General features: G+C 41.0%; 2 protein-coding genes across 3 annotated transcripts; one reads left to right on the forward strand and one right to left on the reverse strand.

Annotated features, from left to right (window-relative positions):
- Positions 1–1,750: 1,750 nt before the first annotated feature.
- On the forward strand, positions 1,751–4,965 carry LOC9657857 (probable receptor-like serine/threonine-protein kinase At4g34500). The gene is made up of 7 exons (XM_024683049.1): positions 1,751–3,331; positions 3,783–3,887; positions 3,942–4,064; positions 4,126–4,296; positions 4,356–4,485; positions 4,545–4,754; positions 4,804–4,965. Exons 1-7 carry the CDS (start codon positions 2,454–2,456, stop codon positions 4,933–4,935), a joined length of 1,749 nt encoding a protein of 582 aa, XP_024538817.1. The 5' UTR covers positions 1,751–2,453; the 3' UTR covers positions 4,936–4,965.
- Positions 4,966–5,521: 556 nt separating this feature from the next.
- On the reverse strand, positions 5,522–6,981 carry LOC9657858 (protein CONTINUOUS VASCULAR RING 1). Of its 2 annotated transcripts, XM_024683062.1 has the most exons (8): positions 6,859–6,980; positions 6,674–6,791; positions 6,572–6,624; positions 6,353–6,462; positions 6,129–6,296; positions 5,970–6,067; positions 5,772–5,898; positions 5,522–5,712 (listed from the first exon to the last, which is right to left on the reverse strand). In XM_024683062.1, the coding sequence occupies exons 2-8, from the start codon at positions 6,755–6,757 to the stop codon at positions 5,630–5,632; spliced, it is 723 nt and encodes a 240-aa protein (XP_024538830.1). In that variant the 5' UTR covers positions 6,758–6,791; positions 6,859–6,980; the 3' UTR covers positions 5,522–5,629. The 2 variants fall into 2 exon arrangements, with proteins under 2 accessions (XP_024538830.1, XP_024538826.1); XM_024683058.1 differs by having other exon boundaries at positions 6,674–6,981.
- Positions 6,982–21,637: the final 14,656 nt, after the last annotated feature.

Consider the following 21,637-nt stretch of genomic DNA (forward strand, 5'->3'; position numbering starts at 1 on the left):
TTTTGGAATCCTTTATAGTCCTTTGCCCATAAAATTTTACCCTAACAAGTCTTAGATTCAATTTGGACTCAGTTTTAAACTGTAAACAACTAAAGAGAACCACTTGAGAGATGATCTATTAAAGTTCAAATATATAAAGAAAGAGCTTATGAATAAGAGTGCACCTTTTTTTTGAATCGATTAAGGGTCTTATAATATTTGGGGTTAAGTGTCCTTAGGTTTGAATAGTATTGCCTAAATGACCTCATGAGAAGTCCAAATCCAAAAGCTTATATTGAGTATTAGATATTAATTGGCTTCACACTATATATTGAGATTGACATCTGATAAATTTAATTTGCCTCCAGTTGGGCCCTACTCTTCAGAGATTAATATCTGGCAGATCTAATTTACCTCTAATTGGGTTCAACTTGAGGGGTAGGGTGTCAAGAGAGTAGGGATCTCAAGAGAGTTGTGGCTCCCAACTTTGGAAACATGGTGAATTATAATCAACCAAATAGAACAACTTGAGAGATAATCTATTAGGGTTCAAATATAAAGGGCCCATGGATAAAAGTTTTTCCAATCTATTAATTTTTTAAAGATATTTAGTGTTAAACATCCTTGGGTTTGAATAGTATTAGAAATCCAAAAGCTTATAAAATATAAAGATAACTAGAGGAGGATGGTCTAAAGTCTGTAAATACTACAAAGTATATAGATCATCTAATTTAGATTGAACCATTCGTTAGAGGTTTTTACCCCAATTAATATAATCCTAAATAAAAAGAAATATAATACCAAAGGAAACTAGCAACTCAGCAATGGAAGTCTCTTTAGCCATGTGTAAGTCCCATTTAAACATAATACTAAAAGAGCATAACTGGCTTGGGAATTGGAGCTCTTTTGTTGCAGCCCCAGCCAACTCACCCTAGTTTCCTTCAGTCCAATCTAGTCCAAATTCAGTCCAGAGGAATAGAGAGTCCAAGGCAGCCAGCCAGCCAACCAAATTTCCTCACTTTTTCTGTCTACTATTTGTTGCCTGTTTGCTGGTATTGTGTGCTAGCCAGCAAAGAAAGACCCCCTTTTTTCTGTGTGACACCATGTGTTGGAATTATGCATTGTCTGTCTAGTAGGATGCTTTCAAGCCACACACACACACATAATACACAAAACTTGTCATTCTCTCTCAGCTCAGGGATTAAATAAAGTACACCAGGCTTTGGAATGAATCTGAGAGAGAAGGGAGAATAAAGTTTCACCCCTTGCAAACAAACAAATCTCATCCTTCCTCAACTGCACGGACGCTGATGTGCCTCTGTACGGAATTTAAGTGCTGTTGTACGCCACGTCTCTAAAGGCAGAGTTTGGCAGGAGCAAGTCACAATTGCAAGTGGTGCTGTCTGTCAATTGAGTCGAGTCTCCGTTCTAGCAGAAATCTTTTTCTCCATTTTTTTTTGTATATTCGAATATTTGTCTTTTTTATTTGTAGTTTTTGACATTCATTCCCTATTAACCCCGTTCTTCACAGATTTCCAGGAACAAACCAGACAAAGGAGAGAAAGTTGGTGGACTATAAAACTAAGTTCTTTGTTTGCTTGCTGCATACATTTTCTACAAGATATTTCTTACAAACGGAAAGTGGGAATCATATACGAATTTGGCAGTGAACCAAATGAAAAAATAACATTTCATCCAGTGAAGTGAATTGGAATTGTTTTGAAAGAGCTGGCCTTTGGCATTGATTTCCCAAAGTAGATTGGAGGTCATTCTCACCCAGTACCACGTAGATGTAATGTAGGGCGCTTCCAGCTTGTAATGCCGGAACGTAGGAGGGAAAGGAGTGAAAGCTAAATAACTAGCTCCTTGGATTGGATCAGGTACGAGGCGATCGATCGGCACTTGGGTCGCTCCAAGCTGCGACTTTGGCCACTGCCCACGAGATTTCTGGGTGGAATCGCCAGACCCATCAAACGGTAAATGGGAGAAACCCATCGATTTCTCTCAAACGGCCAGTTTGACGATTTTGCGGCGCCCACACCACGATCACCACCACGATCACTGTAGCTACAAGAAAGGGATCGCCAATCCCTCCGCTAGCTGGCTCGCATTCCCCCCCTTCTCATCACTATCACCATCTTCTCTTTGTTTGTTTTCTCTTTCTTTGTTATTTTTTCGAAAGTAGTAAGAGCTCTCTCTCTCTCTCGCTCTCTCGCTCTCGCTCTCTCTCTCAATCTCGACTTTGATTTGATCCATCGGCGCCAAGAACAGAGTCGCGAGCTCGGTCTTCCTAGTGGGTTTTGGATCTGGATGCCTGCGAGGCTCGGGGGGAACAGCAATGGATGGATCGAATGTGGGTGCTCGAGATGGAGGCGACCCACATTGGGGATATCCGGCGAGCCACACCCTGATCTAGCAGCTAGAAGAGAGAAACACCCATCGATCCGATCGGCTCGATCGAGCGACGCCTCCCAATGGGCGGCAGTGGCATGCTCAACAGCCAGCTCTCCAAGCCCACGGGCTTCTTCGGCCTCCGGCTATGGGTAGTGATTGGAATCGGCGTTGGCGTCTTCATCGTTTTCATCCTCTTCCTCCTCTCGGTCTGGCTCGCCTCCTCGCGCCGCCGGAGGAAGAGCTCCAGCCCATACCATCGCAAATTCCCGCCGCCACCGCCGCCTCTCTCCTCCTCCTCGGGGGGCGCCACGCCCGCGGCGCCGCCGTCGCTCCACCGCATCCCCGCCGTGTCCAAGGAGATCAAAGAGGTCGTCCCGATCGCGCTGCCCAGCTCGGGCACCGCTGACTCGGTCCTCCTCACCATCTCGGACAAGACCTCCGACTCCAAGTCCGATAAGGTCTACGTCCACGTCGGATTCAATCGCCGCGCCGCCGCCGCCGCCAATGCCTCCACCTCCTCCGCAGGCTCCACCGCGATCGTCGGGGTGGAGATGGGCGGTAGCCGGCGGAGGAACAGCTCCGAGATCACGGAGGAGTCCTCCGCCGCCGCCGCCAAGAATCTCCAAATTGTCCGGGCTGGCGGAGCCTACTACTCGGACAGCCCGGTTGCGGCGTCCACGACCACAACCGGATCGCACGGCTGGAGTGGGGATTCCGGGGCTCTGGTGGAGAATTTGAATAACACCCCCACTAGTGGCCCTGGCGGGGGCCCAAGTGGGGAGAATAGCGTGGTGTCGCGGCTGGGGTGGGGGCATTGGTTCACGCTCCGGGATTTGGAGGCGGCGACGTGTGGTTTCTCGCCGGATAATGTGTTGGGGGAGGGCGGCTATGGGATTGTCTATCGCGGGTGCTTGGGCGATGGAACTCCAGTGGCGGTCAAGAGCTTGCTTAACAACAGGTAAGTTTTCGATCGATCCAGTAGAGAAAAATCTCTCTTTTCGTCTGGTTTTCTCGTGTCCCACTCGCTCTTCTTGCGAATGATTTGAGCTTCTCGTTATTTTGGCTTGTTTGTTGTCCTGGAAGAAGATCTTTGGAATTCTTTCGTGTGGAATTCACATCTTCTTTCGGTTTTTGCTTTTGCTTTCTGCTTCCACAGCTGAATTGTATGTTTGTTTCTTTCGAAGCTTTTGCTCGGGCATTGCTTGTCTTGTGGCTGTTGCTTGTTGTCTACTCCTTCCGGCATTTTGTGAAGTCCCATCTACGTTATACTTTTTCTTTCGAAAGCTTGCTTTCTTCTTTTCGACTATTCTAGCTTTGTTGTCCTCTTTCAGCCTTTCCGAGATTCTGTAGCAATTGCTTCATTGATTCATGCCTTTTGATCCTCTGTTTTGTTTTGTTTTTGATCGTAGTGGTCAAGCCGAGAAGGAATTCCGAGTAGAAGTAGAGGCCATCGGTCGGGTGAGGCACAAAAACCTGGTGCGTTTGCTCGGCTACTGCGTGGAGATAAATTACAGGTACGTCGAATTCTCGTGAAAGATTTTTTCACTTTGGATGACGAACTTCTACAGGATGCTGGTATATGAGTACGTAGACAATGGTAATCTGGAGCAGTGGCTTCACGGCCCAGCCTCCATTCTCAACTCTCCAACATGGGAAGTTCGGATGAAAATCGCTCTTGGAACAGCCAAAGCGTAAGCTTTTCATTCTCAATCGTCTTGGGTCTGTATAAACTCTCTCGATCTTTTCTCACAGGCTTGCTTATCTACACGAAGCTCTAGAACCCAAAGTTGTCCACCGCGATATCAAAGCCAGCAACATCCTCTTAGACGCACACTGGAATGCCAAGATCTCCGACTTTGGTCTCGCAAAGCTGCTCGGATCCGACAACAGTCACGTAAAAACCAGAGTCATGGGGACTTTCGGGTATGAGAATTCAATCCTCTTTGCTCGCGAACGATCAAAGTTTTTGTTCTTTGTCGCAGCTATGTCGCTCCAGAGTACGCTAACACTGGTCTACTCAACGAGAGAAGCGACGTTTATAGCTTTGGAGTTCTTCTCATGGAGATGATCACTGGGAGAGATCCAGTCGATTACTCACGACCTTCGGCAGAGGTAAAGAATCTCTAGTTTTTCTCATCGATTCTTAGATTTGCTCTCTCGATCTTTTCTAGGTGAACTTGGTAGATTGGGTGAAGCTCATGGTAGCAAGTAGGCGATCGGAAGAAGTTGCCGATTCCCGCCTAGATGCCAAGCCATCGACGAGAGCTCTCAAGCGAGCGCTTCTTGTGGCTCTCCGCTGCGTTGATCCGGACGCGATCAAGAGACCCAAGATGGGATACATCGTTCACATGCTGGAATCTGACGATTTCCCTTACAGAGAGGTAGAAATTCTCATCGATCGAGAAAGAAAACCTTCGTTTTCTTGTGCAGGAGACGAGATTATCCAGCAGCGCGATGAGCAAGCGCACCGATTTTAGGCAGGAGCAAATGAGCAGCGAGCTCTCGGAAGGGATGGTTCCTTCCTCCTCTTGTAAAGAAACAGGAGGAGAAGCTACTCTTTAAAGTGGAAATATATTCGTAGTATATTCTAGATTTGCAGCCCTAGGTTTTGATCCAACGGTGAGACTGCGATGATTTAATGTGCACCGTGGATTCTAGGGCTCTTGTTCTAGCACTAGGGCTTGTGTGATGCCGCCGAGGATCTGCCTTCTTCCTCGCAGATGATGAGAAAAGAGATCCAATTCCGATCAAAGCATGAGGCTTACAGGAAATTCGAGCTTTTTAAATCTGATGCATCGACCGCTTTGCTCTTCTTTTGTATTCTTTTCTCTGTGATGACAAAAAGAGATGACGAGTCTGAGCTTTCATCTTTCCTGGCGTGCCCAATGGCTATCGCGGAGCAATGTTCTATTGTTCTTCGTGCTCTGGCTATGGAATCGCGCCGGAAGAAGCTGGATTTCTCTTTGAAATTCTGCTAGTAGTGAAGCACGAATCGAGGCATTTGTCTGAGAGAAGTTCTTGTGATATTTGTAAAGAGCTGTTCTTCCTTTTCCTCCGAGCGATCTCCCTTGGATGATGAGAAAATTACGACGGTCTTCAGAGAAATCTCGTGATAGACAAAACTTTGAACAAGAAAATCTCTGACAAGTTGAAGGATCACACACTTTTTCATCTCTCACCTCTTGATTCATTTAGTTTACAAGACTAGAACAAAACCAAAACTGTAGTCACGATAGGAAAGAAAAAATTCACTGATTTATCTGCTGCTACTTCTTCGATCGCGCCTGTCGATGGAAGTGATCGATTGCGGCATGGACATTCCAACCGATGCTACAATTTCTGATAAAACCAGAGGATCGAAGTTCTAAGAACCAAGTAGAAAGATTGTAAGAACTTACCGATGCCTTCTCGAACTGACAAGTTGGGCCTGATCACGTCCCGCGAGTTCACGAGAAAGATATCTCCAATGTAGAGATGGTTTGTGGGAACGTAGATGCTGCAAAGTTCCTCGTCGCCAGATTCATTCTGGAAGATCACGCAACAAATGAGACAATGGGACGATGAAACGAAGCATTGGAGCTTTGAGCTTGATCAACCTGGAGAATGAGGCTAGACGTGATGAAACCAATCGCGTACTCTCCAACACGAGGGTGTCGTATGATCGCCACCTCCTTGAAAGCCTGGGTGTTTTGATCTGTAGGAAAGAACATTAGCAAAGCAAATCAAACTAATCCATCGTGCGAAGTTCCTCATACCTGGAGAGATCGCAGCACTGATTTGCTTGGACGCCGAGTATATGTGTCTCACGAGAGGCATACGTTTGATAACCCACTCGCCGACCATAAGAACCGACGCTCCCATCCACGACGAAACAAAAACTCCCACCAGGAATATGAAGACGATGGTGGTCACGAATCCAAGTCCTAAACAATTCGCGACAGAAATCTTAGAGATCAATGAATCCAGGCAAAGAACTCACCAAAGAAATTTATCCCCAGATGGGCATAGACCGGCCGGAAGAAGCTATCCACGAATTCCACAAACCACCAAGTGATGTAGAAGGTGATCGCCAGCGGAAAGAGGATCACACTGCAAAGGACAGACAGCAAGAACACATACGAAAAAAGAACTTAAATAGTATTCGTCTAGGCTAGAAAAAAAATTTCCTTCCTTGGAGGAGATGATAGAGAGTTCTTACCATCCACTCATGAATTTCTTGGACGCCCAGCTCTGGAGGACCGCGTAGAAAGCCTATAGAGGAAAGATTTCTCTCCGAAATTTCGTGGATTGAATCCCTTACCTCGCGGCCGGAGTGATACCCAGACGGCGTGGGCGCGCCCTCCTTAAGAGGATCCTCGAGGTCATTGCCGATAGGCATGAGCATCTCCCGGTCGCCTACCCGATCCACCGCCGCCGCCCTGGAAGGAGCTGATGGAGATGGAGAGGAAGAGGAGGAGGAGGAGGAGGAGGAGGAGATGGCGGCACCTTGAACTCCCATGCTCCAGCGCCACGGCGAGATCGATCGCGAGCGCGAAGTGGAGTAGGGCCGCCAATTGCGTAGCTTAAGCGACTCGTCCCAGCCTTGGAAGGTGCGCTGTTCGAATCTCCACGGTTAATTGACCTAAACATTCTGATCAACAAACCTCAAATTAATAGAAAGAACAATGAGGATAAAGGTTGTGAAATACAAAGAATAAAACTATTGTATATTTAATTAACTTAAAAACCTTAAATTAATCTCACTATATTAATAACATTATACCCCTTTGATTTCATATTATCCCCTGTTCACCAGGGTGAAAATTTTACCCCTTGTGTTTCGTTTTGCGTGGTAAAATGGCATGGAAAGCATTTAAGATTTTCTAGTTGATGGGTTAAGATTTTGAAAGAGTAGACATCAGTGGAATTTCTTCTTAATCTCTTTGTATAAAGCATTTCAAATGTTGCACATATATAGTTTTTGGAGGATTGATATCACGCAAAACATTATAAATTTGCAATCCAATTTGCTGTAACACTTTAAATAATCCCTTCCATTGAGTAAAGTAAATTGATAATGATGAAAGTTATAAAGCTCACTTTTGTTCTAATTTATCCTTATGCTTCTACCTCTTTTTCTATCACTTTTGTCTCATTATTATTTTTGTAAATGATTAATTTTTCCATTCAACTTTAGTCATTTAACCATACTTTTTGACCATTTGGAAGAATTTCACTCATAATCTCTATAAATCCTAACCCCATGAGTGGCTTCTACCTTTGCATTTAATCCACATGCTCTATGTGTTTAATCTTACTATAGACACCCAAAAATACCATTGACATATCAATCTGTTATGTGCACTCCAAGACCACTTATATTATAGTCTTATCTCCTAAAGACTCTCACCATCCATCTATGAGTGGTCATTTTATGACCACACTTTAAGATGCCCGAAGATATGAAAAACATTCTTTAATATCCTTTTTTCAGTCTCTACTAAATCCCTCTCTATCCATGGCAATACTCACAAATACTACCACTAGATTAATACCCAAGGGCCCGACCACTAAATCCCATTAACCTTTAACATTTCCTCACCATATAACTATACCTTGGTCATTATGCAAGAGGTTTATTTTTCTTCTTTTCTATAGTTTAGAACTTTGGGATGACATTTTAGAATACCGTAACTCTATACAAGTTTCATAGATACTCCCCCCACCTTCTACCTTTGAGTACCCTCACCACATGGCTAAAATGATGTTTCAATAAGCCATGTTAAATATCGAAGTAAGTAATATCACCCACACTTGGATTAGGAACATTAACCATTCAATCTTTTAGGGGAGCTAGAATTAATTTTTGAACACTTCACTAAATTACTCCACTTGTCCATTTGTATTCATTGTAGCATTAGACTCTTTAATAGTTATATCATCACCCACTATATAAATGTAGCCTTCTTGGGTTATATTGACCTTTCCTAGCTAAACTGGTTCCACTGAAGTCCAACTTCCACACTCTCTCTATCGTACTTTTGAACACCCTACACCCCACAGCCCAACTTCCCCCCCCCCGGAGGATGATTGCTTTGGGCTTTCACCCCACAATCTGTATTAGCATTTGGACTTGGTCTTGGACTTTGTTCAGACTTGAACTTAGACTTGAACTCAAATTCAGTCTAAGTTTTGATCTCAGTCTCAGTTTCAGACTCCATCTCAAACTTGGTCTTGGTCTCTATTCAGACACCTCAAACTCCATTTTGGACTCCATTTTGGATTCAGTCTTGATCCCTATTGGGGCTCTATTTCAAACTCCATCTTAAACTCCTTGAACTCGGTTTTGATACTTTTATATATCATGACACTTGCTATATGTTTGTCCTTCTTGTGTCCTTTTTCCAAAGACTCATTCATCAATTGCTTCATACTCATTCCCCGAGCACTTCGTTAGGAGTTCCATTCCTACTTTTAACTTTTCAAGTCATAAATTTTAGTCCAAATGTGTTACACTCATTGGACTCTCGCTTCGATCATTGCCATATAGCACACTTTTGACTTCAATGAGGTTTAGGGATTTGTGTCTCATAACTTTCTATTGTATTTCCATTTTGCTCTTAGATTCCTTTTTCAAATCCCTCAATTAATCTTTATGTTGCAAAAAATGATTAGCTCAAGGAGGAGTATGTTGATTTCTTTGACTTTGATCTATCATTTGGGGCCAAGATTAAAATATATCATCTTATTTCAATTAGGGTTGCTTGTTCAATTAAAGTTATCATTTGGTGTTGGTCATCAAAAGAGATTAAGATTTATACATAAATGTTAAAGAAATGTTGAAAAGGGATGTTATCCAAAAGTCTCAAGTCTTTAACTATATGAACCTTATCTTGTGATGAAGCTTTCTGCTCATAGAATGGCTACATATGCAAAGTAGCATTATATGTGGGGCACCACCAACACCCAAAAGAGATAAGTATTCTTTGATGAGAGTATTTAATTTTATATCATCTATCATTTATTAAATAAGGTGACTATCCCAAATATGTACCTTCTTCCTCATATTATTGATTTATTAAATCATTTGGGACAAGTAATTGATTTACCAAATTAAATCTTACTTTTAGGTACTCGTTGTTTATAATATGCCAAATGTGATTATTGACTTCATTGATGATATTTTGATCTATATGAAGGAAACATAGGAGGAGTATATCTGTGATATCTATAAGGTGTTAAATTGCCTATGGGAAATTAATTTAAAATTGAAGTGGTAAAAATGTGTGTTTGGGTCTTAAGACATCATTTATCTTAGATATTGTATTTCTTATAAAAGTTTATAAGTTGATCCTGGCAAAATTATGACTATCATAAAGTTTTTTACTCTAAAGTATATGAATGATGGGGAAGGTGTAATATATTTGCTGTTTTATTAATCATCTTTCTGGTTGTATTGCATTATTGCAAACATTTTTTAAGTCATCAATATTGTCTTTCATCTAGTTTAAAGACTACAAATGGGCATTTATAAATCTCAAAAAACTGTTTATAACTCCTCCAATTTTAGTTTATCTTGACCACACTTGACCTTTTATTTTATGCATAAATGCTTTTGATATTGGTCTTAAGGGTGTGTTGATATAAGACAACACAAGTGTGTTTAGTTAGCATAATCCCATTATGTATATCAATTATACCTTATAACTAATAGAGGTGAACTATATAAATAGCAAAAGGGAATGACTCGAGAGACGATATATAGGGGTTCAAATATAAAAAGAAAGGGCTTATGAATATTAATACACCTCAATTAAAAGTTTTTGGATATTTGGGGTTAAGCATCCTTAGGTTTGAATAATATTAGACTTCGTGACTTTTTAGGAAGTCCAAACTAAAGAGCTTATAAACTAGTCCCTTGCTCGCCCGTGCTAAATCTTGATTGCCCTTGCTCGTTGTGCCGTTCCCAAGCCAATCCTCCTCCTAACCCTAGCTCCCACCACCTCCTTTTTTGCTGCCCTGCTGCATTCCAAGAAGTCTTTGCTGATCCACCTCCCAATCCTTTGTAACAAACCCCTCCCCACCATGTCAGATCCCCTTGCCGAGTCATCCCTCCATGTGTTCTGCCTCACTTTGTTCTACAGGCTTGTTATTGGCCCCTACAGCTGTAGTGGTTCTTCCCCCCAATAAAATGGAGACACTTCCACGCGTTTCCCCTTATAGTCTTAGTGGTCTCCTACCTCAATTCTGATATAGAATGCCTGCTTTGCCATGCCCTCAGCCATTGCTGCATCACTGTTTAGCATCCTAGCTACCCAAATCAATGCTACCTAGTACTGTTGCATGGACTTGCCTCTCTTGAATTTGTGATCCCTCATCGTGAGGAAGGCACGTTCAGCAGGCTGTCCAAGCTGGAAGTGGCGGCGGCCACGTTGAATTGCCTCCTCCCAAGATTCCTCTTCAACTCCACTCCGATGGGCCATAAAAAGTTGTTGTGCTTCCCCTTCCAGAGCCATGCATAATCTCTCTCTCTCTACGACTTTGTTGTTGTGCACTGCACACTCAAAAATCTCCAGATAGAGCTCAAAGTCTTCTCCCATTTTGTATATAGGATACTTGACGCGAGCCGATGACAAAACTTCTGGGCAGAAAAGCGCCTTTCTCATTGTAACATTTCCCACTACTGCTAGCAGTTTGCCCAATCACCATGTGACCTAGGGGTCCTTCAAGAGTGCAACCATGGCTGCAGCCAAATGCTCGTTGTCAGCATTCTCCAGCAGCCTCTCAGTGCTTGCCTCCACTTGTGGTTCCTTAGACAGCCAGTTAGAAGCATCCTCCCTTTCCCTGAGTGGGAGTGGAGCATTCGAGTCCCCTTCGTGGCCAGATGCCCGTCCTCGTGATAGTGGAGATGCCATGCTTCTAGTTCATGCCAAATAAGAAAGGTGCCATGGCCCAAGCATGTCACTAGCACCTAGGGTAGATCACCAAGGTCCCCCCACCATTAGCCACCTTGACTTAGCTCATTCCTCAATAGGGTAGATCACCAAGATCCCCCCACCACTGGCCTCCTTGGCTCAGCTTATTCCTAGTGCCTAGGGTAGATCACCAAGATCCCCCCACCATTGGCCTCCTCAGCTCAGCTCATTCCTCAGCCCCTGGCTGGATGTATGGCAGCTCCAACCTTTGGATGCCATACCTTGTGACCAAACCTCTTGGTCACACTGGCTGTCCTAGCTAGGAAAGTTCCTTTAGCCATGTGTGTCCTCCATGTTACTGCACAATGCACTCATGCTTGAAATTTCAATCATGCTAGAAATGGAATTGAAAAGGAAAATTCATATAGACTCCAATATGCCCAGCCAGATGTGATGAGGTGCCCCTCATCTCCACCATAAAATGTGGACCCTCAACCAGAAAGAAAATTTAATAGTAATTTGGGATTTCAAGAAGCTTCATGTGTACTTATATAGTTCTTAAACATTATTCAAAGCTGATCATATTACAGTTACTTCATTATTAAAGTGGAAGAATTTAGTTGGTCGTACAACTTGATAGGTTCTAAACCTTTAAATATATAATTTTAAACTTGTTTATTTTTCAAGGAGTTTTATGGTTATTACTAATACCTTTTCTCAAGTTCCTCTCCATTCTTTGCTTCTTTTTCAATAAGTATAATATTTCAGTATTAATGGATTTTCTAGATGAAGATTTTATACCATTGACATTTGTTATATTTAATGTTTAGTGTCCACAAAGTGTGGAGCAAAATTTACCTTCTTTTGATGAAGTTTGTCAGGTTAAAAAGGTTTAATTATGGATTCAAAAGTTTTGTGATGGGTTTAAGAATTTTGCATCATTTCCTAATAACTTACTATTTTAGCATTAATATTTTTAATATCATCTTGAGGAAAACCTTCTTTATTTTATAAAGATTGATCCTAATAATCATTTACAGTTGGTGGTATTTCATGCTTTCTCCATATCTACCATAACTCTTATATTCTAGGCTAATATATAGGACATTATTGTGTGAATGAGAAGTTGTGCAAGTCTTTCTATTAGCTTGAAATATAATATGATGTTAACTAGTATATGCATAGTTATGTTTAGTGTCAAATTTATAATACTCTCCCTCATACTATATAAGGATGGTTCCCATGTGTTTGAGTTGTTGGTAATTGATTTAATGGAAGATTTTCCATGGTTGACTATTGGTAATGATTATTGCTTCCAACTATTTGACTTATTGAGTGGAAGTTAATGCTCTTATGAGTGCATCTACAACTACTGTTGAATACTTCCTCTTTAATGAAATATATTCCAATTTATTTTTTTTAAAATGGATTCTCTTAGATAATGGTCATACATTTATATCTTAGGCAAGTGTTTAATATTCACAAACTAATGGTTTGTTTAATGGCTCATCTAGACCTTCAAAGGGATGATTATGAAGTATATAAGCTTATAGTATTTCGATTGGGATGGTTATTTGGCATTTCTTTAGTATGAGCATATCATAGGGGTATAGAGTTTCTTAAAAACTCTTATATAGTTATGATTCAATATTAATAATGGAGTTGAATTTTCATAATTGCCTTTGTGATTGCCATGAGTTATCAATGTTATTTCCTGGGATTAATATTTTACAACATTCTTCCACTGGTTTGGATGGAATCTAATAAACACTTAAGCCATATACAAATGAATAAAAATAAAAAAGTATGAAATAGAAAGGAGAAGTCTTAAAGTCACATTTAGCATAATTACACTGCAACCAATCCATACTAAAAATGAAGTCAAAATATTGACATGACATCATTTAGAATGATTGAACCTTAGACTCAAGATCACTTATACATAAACTAGGTCTACCTCATCTCATACATTACTATAAAAAATGAAGATTGGCACTATCATATAATATAAATATAGACAATAACATATGAGAATAAGCTAAGTGATAAAAGATAAACTCAAGCCTATATCAACCCACATGTAGAAGATAACAAGGGATCTCTTGTTATAATAATGAGTTTGGAAAATAAACATTGGATGAATTAATGTCAAATGAAATTTTTTATAATACTCCTAAAATAAAGATAAAGTGGCTATTGATATATATATATATATATATATATATATATATATATATATATGGGTCTTTTACTACTCATGCAACTTCTTGTATCCCAGAAGAATCTTTATATCAAGACATTCCATTGCAATAACAGAAAAATATTATTGATGTTAAGATTTCCACCCAAGAAATAAAGGATACCAATCTAAAAAACACTACTAATGTTGATACATATAGCCAACTTCATTACATATCTAACATTAAATATCATGGCCATAACCACGTCCTGATCATTAGCTTTGAACATAAGTAGCAGTCACATCAACCTCTTTTCCCACAATAAGTGAAGCTAAAACATGTGCAAAAACAAGTGATAGATATGATATTTCATAATATTGTGTCAATTAAAAAGTATCGCTAAGGGTGGTTAGGCCAAGTGGATATATAATTCCTACAAATTTTTAATAAAACATTGGCCATAATATTCCCAACTTGATTCGTTCAAATATATTTACCTCTACACAAAATAATAGGCTCTAAGAGTGAACACCAAATTGCATAATTGACTCAAATGGCTTATGACTAAAATGGTACAATTACTAAAAGGCATCATCACAATTATCAATATATCTAAGTGTGTATTTGAAGAAGTCCGAAAGAAAGCTTCAATCTGCATAAGTGGTTACACTCAAACTATTATAATATTGTAACACCATCCCTTGGAGATATGTGGGAAACTTATGCAAATGTTAGATAACATCCCAAAAATAGTGTTTGGCAATCATTATAAAATGATTAAACCAATAGCACATATCATCCCTAGGATTCTCAAAACAATTAAACTTAGCAATGCTACATTCATGACATATGGTGCAGCTCTTTCTATTTTTATTGTCAATCCTTATATTTAGCTAGAGATATAACCACATAACATTGAAAAATTGCACCATTGCTACTTTAGAGTTAAAGAAGGAGGAGGATGTTGCTTTGTTAAGAACAAGAATGAAAAAAAGAAAAAAAAAAACATGAAAAAAGTTATAACAATAAGAAATATCTAAATGATGTAAAAGGTAAATCTAAACCAAAAACACAAATCCAAGCACTCTTCAAAGGCAATAGAGCTATTTGTCTCTTCCAACAATATGAGTGTACAGAAATGTGTATATTTAATTAGCCTGAAAACCCTAGTTTATATATAAAAGCAAGTGGTCCAGATTAAAATCAATTTAATAACCAAAATCCCATTATAAATATTAATATAATATAAAGTTCAAATGTAAGGCTACAATGTTGTATACTAATATTAGCGTAATAGGATTTTAGTAATTGTTAGATTGGTTTCAATCCGGACCACTTACTCTTGTATATAAATTAGACTAATTAATATGCACATTTTTTGTATTCACTTTCCATGTTTTATGCACTCATATTGGTGGAGATGAGGGGCATCTTTGATTATCCTTGAGAAGTGCTTGGATTTGGGATTTTGGTTTAGATTCTGCTTTTGTATCATTTAAATCTAGCTTTTTCTATTTCCTTTTTTTTTTTTGTTCTTTCCTTTCAGGATTTTGGTTTAGATTTAGCTTTTGTATTGTCTAAATCTCCCTTTCCTTCTAGTTTTTTTTTAATTTCTTTTCTTTTGCTCTTTTCTTTTCATTCATTTTCATGGCAGAGCAACAATCTCCTCCTTCTTTGACTCTGGAGTAACAATTGGTGCAATTGCTCGATAATATGCAATTGCAGTTGAAAAACCAAACTTAGTTGATGGCAGCATTCACAGTATGTGGTACAACTCCTTTTGCTCTTGGTACCAATCCTCGCATTTGGTTGAAGTTCTTTCATGGGAATCTTAGTGATGATGTGTACCATTGGTTCAATCACTTTATGATGATTGCCACATATCATTCTTGGGATGATGCTCAATATTTGTATGAATTTCCCATGTGTCTCCAAGGGATAACACTATAGTGGTACAATGGTTTGAGCACAACCACTCATAAGGATTAGAGTATTCTCTTGGATGTCTTAAACACGCATTGAGACATGCCAACAATTGTGATAATACCTTCCAACAATTGCGTTGTCGGGCCATTTGAGTCGATGATGCAATTTGGTATTCATTTCCGAAGCCCTTTGCTTCGTGCAGAGCCAAATATGTCAAAGCAGATCAAGCTGGGAATGTTATGGCCAACACTACATCAAGATCTTGTAGAACTTGTGCATGCACTTACTCCAACCACCTTTACTAATGCCCTTCGTTTGGCACAACATTATGAGATGTTGCCTCTTCCACTTCTTATTGCATGTCCTTTAACTCCACTTTTTGTGAGAGATGGTCCTATTCCAATGAAGGTTAATGCTGCTATTGCTCAAGTTCAAGGACAAGGGTGAGGACGTGGTCGTGGCCATGATGTTCGTTGCTGGGCATGTGATGAAGTTAATCACACTTATCGGCATTGTCAATGTTTTCCGGATTAGTGGCTTCTATTTCTTGGGTAGAGGTCTTGGCATCAACAACATTCTATTGGTGTTGTTGTAGTGGAAGGTTTGGACACTAAAATGCATCTTGGAAATGAAGAGTTGCGTGAGTAATGGAAGGACATTGTGCAAATAAATTGGTGATCCTTCCATCTTTCTTTCGGGAGTATCATCAAGGGGTTCACTTGACATTAGTTCATCAAGTGTTTACTTTCCAAACTCAACTTTATAATAAAAGATCTCTGTAAGTGACTAAATTTTTCCATTCTACTTTAGTCACTTAACCACACCTCTGCCCACTTAGAGGAGTCTCATTCCCAACCTCCATAAGTCCCACTCAGGACTTAGGGCTTGTTAGCCCTGAGAATGGCATCCATGCCACTCAACCTTTGCACTTGGTCCTAGTGCTCCATGTGTTCGGTCCCATGACCGACACCCCAAGGTACCACCGACATATCAGCCCGTTACACTAAAGCCATGCCCCTTTACCTTGGTCACACCAGTGGTCTAACACCACCTGCATCACCATCCTATCTCTCAAGGATTGGGCCATCCGTCCATGAGTGATCGTTCCAGATCCACTCCTTAGCATCCTTAGGATGCCCACAGGCATGGGGAATAGCCTTCCCCAATATCCCTTTTTCGGTCTTCACCAAGTCCCTTTCTGCCCATGGCCGTATTCGCCAACACTGCCCCTGAATCGAGGCCCACAGGCCCGACCACTAAGTCCCACGGTCCTCTGGGACTTCCTCACCACTCGACTGTATCCTTGGTCACTACACTAGAGGACTACTCCTCTTCCTTTCCACAGTCTGGGCTTTTGGGACAACATTTCGGAACACCGTGGCCCTACGCGGGCCTCATGGGTACTCTCCCTGCCTTCCGCCTTTGGGTGCTCTAGCCATGGGCTTAGAGTGAGGTTCCGTTGAGCCACACCAGGTATCCAAGTAGGTAGTGCCACCCACACTTGGATTGGGAGCATCGGTCAGTCGATCTCCCGAGGGAACTAGAGCCGGCTCTTGAACACTTCACCAAGCTACCCCGCTTGTCGGCTCCTATTCACTCTAGTCTTAGACTTCCCAGTGGTCAGTTCATCACCCAACACTGGGTATGGCCTTCCTGGGCCAAACTGGCCTTTCCTGGGCTAAACTGGCCTTTCCTGGCCAAATTGGCTCCACTGGGCTTCAACCCCCACACTCTCCCTACTATACTTTTGGAACCCCCCGCAGCCCCCCCCCCCCCCCCGACGATCGCTTTGGGCTTTCACCCAACTGCCTGTATTAGTATTCGGACTCGAACTTGGGCTCAAACTCGAACTCGAACTCGGTCTTGGTCCCGGTTTCGGACTCAGACTCGGTCTCGGTCTCGGTTCCATCTCAGACTCCATCTCGGACTTCATCTCGGGTCCATCTTGGACTCCATCTCGGACTCCATCTCGGGTCCATCTCGAACTCCACTTCGGACTCCATCTCGCTTCCATCTCAGACTCCATCTCGGACTCCATCTCGGGTCCATCTCGGACTCCACTTCGGACTCCGTCTTGGGTCCATCTCGGACTCCACTTCGGACTCCATCTCGGGTCCATCTCGGACTCCATCTCGGGTCCATCTCAGACTCCATCTTGGACTCCATCTCGGACTCCATCTTGGACTCCATCTCAGGTCCCTTTTTTGGAGCCTTGCTTATTGGTTGCCTCGTGCTCACTCCTCGAGCACTTTGTTGGGAGTTCCACTCCCGCTCTCGACCTTCTAAGTCAGAGCTTTTAGTCCAAACGTGTTATGCTCGTTTGGCTTTCGCTTCGGCCACTACTATGTGGCGCCCTTTCCGGCTCCACTTTGGGGCCTAGGGATTTTGTGTCTCACAATCTCTTATTATTCTTTCCATATTAGTTGATACAGTTTTGAGTTTATCTTCTATTACTCGATCTATTGCCACACATTGCCATCTACATTTGTGTCATGCGGCAAAGCCAATTTTCATTTTTTATGGCAATTGCACAGAATGAGGTGTACCTAATTGTGCATGTGGGCGATTTTGAGCTTGAGTTATAGCCATTGTAGGTAATGCCAAATCAAGTTTTTTACCTCATCCTTGGTATGGATTGGTTGCATTGCAATTATGCCAAGTGTGACTTTGAGGCTTCTCCTCTTTGTATTATACTTTTTTATATTTTATCCATTCTTCTCACTTTTGTACTTCTTCATCCCTTTACTTTTACCTCTGCTTCCATTACTTTTATTTTTCCATTACTACCTCTTATATTTCTATCTTGTTCCACTCTTTCTTTTTTTGATCCTTCTAACGGTCTTTGTGTTGTAGCAGTTAACCAACTCATAAAGAAGTATGTCAATCTCTTTGAATTTGACGTATTGTTTAGGGTTAAGATTGCCACACATCATCCAAATCTAATTAGGGATGCTCATCTAATCAATGTTCCTATTCATCGTCGGTCACCCAAAAAGATCAAGATTTTACATACAAATATATAAGAGATGTTGGAAAAGGGTGTTACTCAAAAGTTATAAAATCCTTAAGTATGTGAACTTCATCTTATGATAAAGCCTGATGAGAGTATTCATTTTTGCATCGACTATCATCCGTTAAATGAAATGATAATCCCAAATATGTACCCTCTTCCTCACACTACTGATCTCTTGGATTGTCTAAAGAGAAGTCATTAATTCACCAAGTTAGATCTTGCTTATGGGTACTAACAAGTACTAATAGCCAAAGAAGATATTCCTAAGACTGTTTTTCGTCACTATTTGATTTATACAAGTTATTAGTGATTCCATTTAGTTTGAACAATACTCTAGTGACTTTCCAGCAAATGATGGACAAGGTTCTTTATGATATGCTGGAGATGATTATTGACTTCATTGATGATGTCTTGATACACTCGAAGGGGACATGGGAGGAACACATCCGTGATGTTTGTAAAGTGTTATATCAGCTACAGGAAGTTGGTTTAAAGCTAAAACGGTCAAAATGCATGTTTGGGTTCAAGGACATGACTTATCTTGGGCACTGTATTTCTTATGAGAGTTTGCAAGTTGATTATGACAAACTTATGGTTGTTCTAAAATTCCTTACTCCAAAGTGTGTGAATGATGTATAGTGCTTTTTGGGCAAGATGCAATATCTTGGTCATTTTGTAAATCATCTTTTTCATCACATTGCATCATTGCAAGCATTGTTGAAATCATCAACATCATTTTTCATCTGGCCTACGGACTGTGAGTAGGTGTTCATGGATCTCAAGGAGCTATTAACGACTTTTCCAATTTTAGCATATCCTAACTACATTTGTTACTGCCATTATTTTATTATTGAAGTGAAAGAACCTAGTTGGTTATACTACTTAGTGGGCTTTGAAATTTCAAATATATGATTTTGATACTAGGGAGTTTTGATATTGTTCATGCCCTTTCTCGAGCTCCTCTTCCTTTTTTACTTTCTTCTCATGTTTCTGACAAACTTGTTGTTCCAGTATCTATGGATTTTCTAGACAAGGATTCTATGCTATTGGCGATTGCTATACTTGATATTTAGTGTCCAAAAGGTGTAGAGCAAGATCTACCTTCTCTTGATGAGGTTCGCAAGGCTCAAAAGATTGAACCATAGATTCAAAGGCTTCAAAATGGGTTTGAGAATTTTGCATCACTTGCTGATAACTTATAGTTCTGGCATTTATATTCTCAATATCACTTTAAAGACAGCCTTCTTTATTTTGTGGGGACAGATCCTGATATTCATTTATAGCTTATGGTGCCTTCAATATTTATTCCACAGTTTCTTATGCTTATCATGATTCTCTTGTTCTATGTGGGCATATAGGACATCATCATATGATCAAGAAGCTACATAAGTTTTTCTATTAGCCGGAGATGTGACATGATATTATCCGATATGTGTGTAATTGTGTTTGGTGCTAAGCTCGTAATACTCCCCCTCATGCTGCGAAAGGATGGTTGAAGTCAATTGCAATTTCTCATCTGTTTGAGTTGATGGTATTTGATCTTATGGGACTTTTTCCTTAATCGACTATTGGCAATGAGTATGTTATTATTACTTTTTACTACTTGACTTGTTGGGTGGAAGTTGGTGCTTTTGTTAATGCCTTTGCAACTACTGTTAGATACTTCTCCCTCAATTGAATAGTGTTCTAGCATTCTTGTTTGGAGCGAATTCTTTCAGATAATAATCCCGTATTTATGGCTAAGGAATTTCATGTTTTGACATCTTAGTTGGGGATGCACCACACTTTCACGAGTGTTTATCATCCACAATTAGACACTTTGGTGGAATGGCTCGTTCGGACATTCAAAGGGATTATCGTGAAGTATGTGAACTTTCAATATTCAGATTGGAATGGTTATTTATCGTCTCTTCTATATGCATATGTCACAGGGGTGTATATAAGCAACTAAATTTTCCATTCTACTTCAGTCATTTAACCACAACTTTGACCACTTGGAGAAATCTCACTCACAACTTCTATAAGTCCTATTTTGGACTTGGGGCTTGTTAACCCCGAGAATGGCATCCTTGCCACTCAACCTCTGCACTTAGTCCGAGTGCTCCATGTGTCCAATCCCATGACCGACACCTAAAGGTACCACCAACATATCAGCCCGTTGCACTAAGGCCATGCTCATTCACCTTTGCTATACTATTGGTCCAACACTAACCATATCACAGTCCTATCTCTCAAAAACTAGGCCATCCGTCCATGAGTGGTCATCCCAAATCCACTCCTTAGCATCCTTAGGATACTTGCAGACATGGGGAACAGCCTTCCCCAATATCCCTTTTACAGTCTCCACCAAGTCCCAAGTTTCGTCCATGGCTGTGTTCGCCAGCACTGCCACTAGGTCAACGCTCACAGGCCCGACCACTAAGTCCCACTGTCCTCTAGGACTTTCTCACCACGTGACCATATCCTTAGTCATCATATATCTGTCACTCCTGGATCAATCTCTCCCAGACATTGGAGGTACTTGATCAGACTCTTCGGGCCCTGCCTTGGGGCACTTACATGAATCCTCTTCCACTCCCCAGGAAACAAGCTTGAGATCCACATCTTTCTTAGTAGTCCCAATTGACATGCATCATGCATACTGTGTTGATGCCCGTGCTGCTCCGGTCACACAGCCCCCCAAAGTCCCTGGTGGAAAGACACCAGGAACTCTTGAGAGTGCTGGAACTTCATGAAAATCTCCTGCTCGTTGTGCTCGTGGTCGATGATGTCTCGTATGGCAGTAGCTCAAAGTCCTGTAAAAATGTACGGTGAGAGTAAGCCCTAGATGGGGAAAGATCTTCCCGGCGCCATTCTTATCTTCACGATCCCCAGGTATGAATGAGGAGTGGGTACCGTTAAATCCTTGCCATGCCGAAATAACAACTTCTTTGGCATGGATGTGGTAGACATCAGAGTTCGATCCAAACAATTGATCTCTTACATGGAGATCTATAACAACGTCAACTACATGTAATCTTCATCAGGTTAAAGTCCAGGTATTTGTGTGTTGGTACTAATAGCTTGTGATGCAGAAAGACCAGCTGGCAGAAGGAAATATACGAATTGGCAGTCGTTTAAGTACCACGAAGACGATTGTTTTCTGACTGAAAATCCTCCACCTTTCTGTTAAAAATCTCGCTATTGCTATCGAGTAGCACAATTAGCTTTCTAGTCTTTTCCATTGTTGGAAAAAAGACGAATCCAAGCAT

Source organism: Selaginella moellendorffii, unplaced genomic scaffold (genome assembly GCF_000143415.4).
Source record: "Selaginella moellendorffii unplaced genomic scaffold, v1.0 SELMOscaffold_1, whole genome shotgun sequence".
Lineage (NCBI taxonomy): Eukaryota > Viridiplantae > Streptophyta > Lycopodiopsida > Selaginellales > Selaginellaceae > Selaginella > Selaginella moellendorffii.